The sequence below is a fragment of the Pteropus alecto genome, unplaced genomic scaffold (genome assembly GCF_000325575.1).
Source record: "Pteropus alecto unplaced genomic scaffold, ASM32557v1 scaffold189, whole genome shotgun sequence".
Lineage (NCBI taxonomy): Eukaryota > Metazoa > Chordata > Mammalia > Chiroptera > Pteropodidae > Pteropus > Pteropus alecto.
The window spans coordinates 3,646,278-3,652,756 of record NW_006442117.1 but is presented as its reverse complement, the minus strand read 5'-3'; the positions used below and the strand labels follow the sequence as shown (position 1 = coordinate 3,652,756).

The 6,479-nt window shown below is 56.6% G+C and overlaps 1 protein-coding gene across 1 annotated transcript in view; it reads right to left on the bottom strand.

Annotated features, from left to right (window-relative positions):
- Positions 1 to 6,479, bottom strand: part of MTR (5-methyltetrahydrofolate-homocysteine methyltransferase) — a 90,215-nt gene that overhangs the window by 3,828 nt on the left and 79,908 nt on the right. Inside the window, exons 28-30 of the mRNA XM_025039066.1 lie at positions 5,035 to 5,190; positions 3,421 to 3,617; positions 790 to 990 (exon numbers count right to left, since the gene is read on the bottom strand). Coding sequence (XP_024894834.1) covers positions 790 to 990; positions 3,421 to 3,617; positions 5,035 to 5,190 — 554 coding nt within the window. The remainder of the gene's footprint in view (positions 1 to 789; positions 991 to 3,420; positions 3,618 to 5,034; positions 5,191 to 6,479) is intronic.

Sequence of the window (6,479 nt, the reverse complement as noted above, 5' to 3'; positions counted from 1 at the left end):
CTGCCCAGACCAGCACCCCGCCCGCCCCGACTCCCCGCCCGGGCACCGCCTATCATCCCGGACTATCATCCCAGCCTAGACCACTGTCCCCCCTCCCCCGCCCATCCCACCTGGACCACTACCCTGCCCGGGTGCCGCCCCAGCCTGGACCTCCGGGGAGATCTGGCCAGAGGGGGCTGGCTGGGTTCCTGACTCATTTGCGGTCTCACTAGCTGCGCTGCTGATCGATTTTGACTCAACCTGGGCTGGGAAGCGTCATACTCATTTTTAACATAAAAAGTCTCCTGATGGCCAGTCTACAGTTTAGTGTGGCCAGAAAGAGAACCTGGCAGGGCCACAGTTGCTCAATGCCCCACTGGCAGCCTCGGGAAAAGGAGAGGGGACCGCCCCCCCACGACTGGGGTCGCCCCATTCCACACAGAGGAAGATAAAGAATCTACAGAGGGTGCCGACGTGAGAGCGAGGATTCTGAAGCCGAAGTCTGTTTTTCATTTTCCAGGCTCAGGGAAACGTCAGAGCAGGACAGGCAAAGGGAGACAAGAGGACTGACCGTGGAGTCACAGTTCTAGCTGTGCCCGCCCACGACCGCCCAGCGGTCTTTCGCCCTGAGGCGTGTGACAGGACAGTCTGAGGACCCACGACCAGCCCTGGCTGCTCCTCCGGGCCGCCTGGCACCGCACGTTCCCGCCCCCGGGCTCTGGCCTCAGGGCGCTGCTGCCCCACCTCCGCCAGCCGGTCCCCCAGCCGCTGCCCCACCTCCACCAGCCGGCCCCCCGGCCGCTGCCCCACCTCCGCCAGCCGGTCCCCCAGCGCCTTGACCATGATGCTGCTGTAGTCGTCGCACTGCTCCTCGTAGGCCCGGCTCAGCTCCTCCACCCCGAAGCAGGCCACGGCGAACAGGCCCAGGTGGTCGCGGACGCCCGTGTGCAGCGGGGCGACGAAGTCGGCGAGGCAGAGGTACGGGTCTGCGCTGGCCGAGTCCTTCTCCGCCTGCAAATGCACGGGCGGCGGGGGCGCCGTGAGCACGGGTGTGGCACCACACACCCGGAGAGCAGCCCGGTCTCCCCGGACACAAACAAGCTTCAAACAGGGACGTGTGTCTGTCTGTCTGTCTGTCTGCGCACTGTTCTGTCCTCAGCAGTGGAACAGTGCGCAGTCTTCGAAAATATTTGTAGAACAAACAAATGAAATGAGATTTTAAAAAATATATGTGACATGACACACACAGTGAAGAAACCAGTTAGGTGGCTCATTCATACGCCGACCGAACATTTACTGAATGCCACTGGCACTGTGCTAGGAAGTGGAACCCTAAACATTCATAAAAAAATTATTTTACCAAAAAGTGTTTTCAATTCAAGATCAACATTAGGCCCTGCAGTTACGTTCAGGAGGGGCCCACGAGATGTCTCAGCCTCTCCTTTTCACCGACAGAGCAGTTCGACAAGCTGCCAGGTCAGCAACGCAGGGGCCGCGGGCCTCCCACCAGGGTGCTGGCGGCTCGGGGGACAGCGGCGCAGAGCCCTGGGCCGGCCTGAGGCCAGAGCAGGCGCTCGGCAGGATCTGCTTCTTCGCTGGATGCAAGGTGGACTCCCTCCACCAGGCAGGTGCCTCTCCTCACCCGTTTTCCCTTTTCAGCTGATGACGGACTCTTCTCTGCCACTAAGCCGCCAAAGAGGACTTTATACATATTTCACGATCAATAAGTATTTGCTGAGAATGTAAATACAGCTAACAACTAATATTTACCGAATACTTACTATGTGTCAGGCACTATTCTGGTGCTTTCTATGAATTAACTAATTTAATCCTCTCAACAAACTTGTGGAGGAAATGACACCATCAACTCCACCTCACAGAAAGAAATCTGAGGCAGAGAGACTCTGATCCACTGGCTCAAGGTCGGAGTGGCAGGACAGGTTCGATACCACAACCAACCCTCCTGACCACCACGCAGCACTGCGTAGGGCTGGTCAGTTAATCAGTGAGTGGCCAACCCAGAAGCTTGGGAGCTATTTGCTTGCCAGCTCTGTGAACAAGTACTAATTGACACTGGGTAGAAAATGGGGCAGGCAAGGCGTGTGACGATGGCACATGGAAATGTCACCAAGCTCACGGCCAGCTATGCAGGGAGGAACTGCTTCATGCTGTACTCTGCCCATCAAATGCTCTGTGCTAACAAAGCCAGAGGGAGACACAAAGCTTCCGGGCACAAGAGGGGATGGGTCACAGAGCCTCACTGCACTTCAGAAGGGACAGCCATCAGAGCCACTCAGAACAGAGACTCAGAGCAGGAAGTCACTGCAGCCAGGATGCTCCAGAGTGTACGGGAAGAAAGCAGCTCCTCAGAGACTCCTACGTGAACACGCGATACGTGTCCTCCGAGAAGTGACTTATTAAATGTGCTCACACGGTCCACCTCAGACTGCCTGGACGTGAACGGGGCTGGACAGAGATCAGAGGACGAACAACCAGGCCAGGAGAGGTTTTGGCCTTAGCTACACCTGTAAAAGGAAAGTCACCAGTTCCCTAGAGAGGAGGGCCGTAACTTAACACGAGATCGCCCACCTCATACTCGGGGTGTCTGAGCCTGAGTGCAGACAGTAGCGACGTGGCTGCCTCACTCAACCTGCTGTGGTGCTGTTCAGTGTCCCAAGGAATCTCTTCAGATGTTGTTATGGTTAAAATATGTCATTGTGAATGATCTCATGGTTACAATTAAAAGCAACACTGTTACTTCTGAATGACTGAAATGGCCATAAAGCTTTACGAGAATAATGTCCTGCAACCCTTTGTTAACAACCATTCGGTTCCGCTTCCACTTCTCGACCAGGACACGATTCTTTCACAGAGAAAGAATGGAGGGACCCGCATACTATCTTTGCATTTGAGGCGGGAGCATAACTGTGAAGAGCCTAGGCTCGTGACCCTGGTGGAGCTGGCGCTGACAGAACGCAGAGTGGACACGTGGCTGTGTGGAGGTCAGACGCGACGGCCCACGGACGACCCTGTCAGCACTGGCACCCAGCATGCATTCGGCAAGGCCTGCACCCCGCCTCCCCCTGAGAAAGAGCGCCACCAGCCTGTTTTAATACCACGCGCGTCTGCAAGCCAGTGTTCTCGAACCAATGAATATTCACCGTACGGGATCGGGCGGCAGCCGTGCTTCTCAGGCATCGACTAACGCATCCGTGACCAGAGCATTCATCCTTGCCGGGAGGCCCAGCCCCTGTCCCCAAGCTGCCACCTCCTCTCCACCGTCCTCACAAAGGCCCTGGGCTTGGGCCTGTGATTGGTCGTTGAGGTGAGGTGGGACAGAGCATCCGTACAGTGCTCAGACGTATTTAATTCTTCTTTACTTTAGTGCTTAAACCAAAAAAAGTAGCAGCAGCCTGTTCGCGGTCCACCTGGCTGGCCTACCTGCTGCCTCAGCCCATAGAAGGTGGCTATGGGCTGCGCGGCCCGGGGCTCGGTGCCCTCTGCGTACAGGTGGATGTCGTCCTCGACGCTCTGTGCAGGCCAGAACCCCACCACGCCCCTGGCCTGCAGCTTCTTTTCACTAATCAGCACTTTCAGCATATTCTGCGCATCATCATAGACTTTTTTGGCCTCTTCACCTATTAGGAAAATACAGGTAAGAATTCGCATGAAGATCTCAATAACCAGCAAAGAGTGCTTCTTCTAAAGCCACTACCCTTCAACCATTTTCTCTCCACCTCTTTCCCCCTCAAATGCTTTGTCGGAGTTTGTCACCAGCATGACTCGCGCGGAGCAGCGACGGGTTAGCGGTTCCTGCCAGTGCAGCTCCCAGTCTGCTTCCCCAGCTCGAGCCACTTTAACTTTTCCATTTAACCCATAGCAGAGAGCCAGAGGCGTCTGTCACACAGAGGAAACGAAGCTGGCCGAAGCCTTCTGTCACCGATGCTCCTCATGCACATACAATTCCACTGACCTCACAGGGGCCTCTGGGGACGTGGAGTCAGGTGGTCCCAACCCCTCTCTAAGTGGCCTCAGCTCAAGGGCTCCCACAGGCTCTCACCTTCACAGGAGGCCAGGCTCCCAGGTCGCCCTCCTCTCAGTTTCTGACTATGTGACACTGAGCTGCCTCGCCCAGGTAAGAGCCAGCAGGGTCTTCAGTCCTTTGTCAAGGGCATAGGCTGTCCAGCTGTCCTTTGGCCACTGTGCCGCTTGTCTGGGGTCATTCAGGAGCAGTCGGAAGGAGAAGCTCCCTCCCGCCTGCTGCAGCCCCGGCTGGCCTGAACTGCTGGGTTGCAGTCCTAACACACACGGGGGACCCTCCGGGGGGCAGGTGGGGGACAGTTTCTAAGGCTCTCCTCGGCCCTGATCCCATGATTCTACCAGTCCCCTCCATCCTGCTCTGATGGGGCTGTTACCTCATCCCCTTAGCATCTGACCCCACGTCCCTAGGGGCAGGTCTGGGGGTGGGGTTGGAAGCGAGAAATGGGGCTAGCGGTTTATGGACCTGCTCACTTCTCCAGGTCAGCGCCCCCAATGGCCCTTCCCCTGCAATGCGCCAGGCGCGACGGAGCCCTCGCAGCTCTCCAAATCGGCAGGTGAGCCTGCCTTCTCACGTCCGTCCCTCTGCCCGGAATGTCCTTTAACATCACCTCATCTCCAGTCCCAGCCTCAGTAACGCCCACTTACTCTTCAAAAAGCAGTTCAAACAGCACCTCCTCCAGGAAGCCGCCGCTGACCTCCCGGGCTGAGGTCCATCTTATCTTGTGTCCACAGAAGCCTGGGTCCCCCTTCACTGCGGCTGCAGTGCCCAGCACAGAGGCCGGTATGTAACTGACCTCGATAATCATTTATCAAAGAATGGATAAGCTGTCCAATTTGGTTGATACATAAAGACCATTAAAGAGCCGAGCCGGTAAACAACATCCTACGTTACATGACGACAGAGAACCGAGTCCTGCTGACGCCAGGCGCAGCGCTCACGCTCTGCTCCCACCTCAGAGCCCCAGCTCCGTGCGTCCGACAAGGGCGCAGGAAGGACGGACTCACTGAACTCACCTACGGTTTTGTCGTTAAATATCTTGGGGAAGCCTCGATTCGGGTACTTGCCCCGAAGCTGCCACACATCAAAGAAAGGCTTCCAGTCGATGTAGTCCACCAGCCGCTGCAGGTCATAGTCTTCGAAGACCCGCGTCCCAAGGAACGTGGGCTTCACTGCAGGGAAGAGGTGCCGCTGTCAACACGGAGGGGGCCTTCCCGGCCGCCCTTCCCGCTGCCACCGCCCACGCTCTGCCTCCCTCCTGTCACCGGAGTTGTTTCACAGAGGGGAAACTTAAATGATCGAGGAGGCGTCATTCTGCAGCCAGTGTTCCGTAAAACCATTTTGCCCGCAGCCGAATGACTGCACGCCCTCCGCAGCATCCTCGACCCTCCGCCCGCCCCGCCCAAGACAAAGGGAAGGCGTGGGTTTAGGCTTCATGTCCGAAACCCGGCAACACTGGGATAAAGACCACTGTGGGGAGACATGTACGTGAAGTGTAAAGACCTGGAGCGATAACGTATGTGACCTGCTGCTACCCATGCACTTCGTCAGAGGATAAGGAAACACACACACACGGCCAAGGGCATCAGTCGGGGTCGCGCGGGGGAGGGGCGCGCGCGGGGGACCTCCACTGCATGAGTTGTTTCATTGTTTCTAAATGGGCACCGGGTTATTTCTTAAGTGTCTAGTGGGTACACAGGAACCACAGGAACGTTCAGTACGCTGTTCTTCACGCTTCCTAGTGAGTCTAAGATACAGCATCAGGGCAATGACAGTGAAGACCTCAGAGGCAGATGCCGTTTCTCTACGCAGCAGCCCCCCGCTCCTGCCCCTGAGACTGTTGCGGGGTCAGGCCAGAGTCCACAGTGATGATCCCACTGCCACTTCCTGGCCCGCCCGTCCTCAGCCTCCTGGTCTGCAAACAGGGGTCAGAGACGGCATGCTACGCCCCTCCCCCACCCCAGGCTCAGTGCTCTGGGGTAACAGAAGTCTCCAGAGCATCCTCTCTCACTAGACAGTAAGAGGGGGAGGTAGAAGTACAGGGAAAGCATGAGCAGGGTCTGACTGTGGCGGGAAATCACCCTTTCACACATCCACAGCGACCCTTTCCCATCTGTCCCTGCTCATCTTTGTGCTATGAGACGACGGTTCTTTGTAAACATTCCACTCTGTTGACTGTTTAAGTAAAAAGAAACTGCAGATAAAGTTTCCTCTCGCCTGGAAAGGCAGGAGAAACGTCTGGCTGCAGGATGTTGTTGAATGTTTGTCTTCCAGGGTTTAAGGTTTGTTGGAGGTTTTGCCACCAAAGCCCCTGAGAGGAGAGTCCTCCTTTGTCAGTTTACTGACTTCCTGCAATGACCCTAAGGGCTGTCCTCTAAAACAGCGGTCCCCAACCCCCGGGCTGCGGACCAGTACTGATCCATGGCCTGTTAGAAACTGGCCCGCACATCAGGAGCAAAGC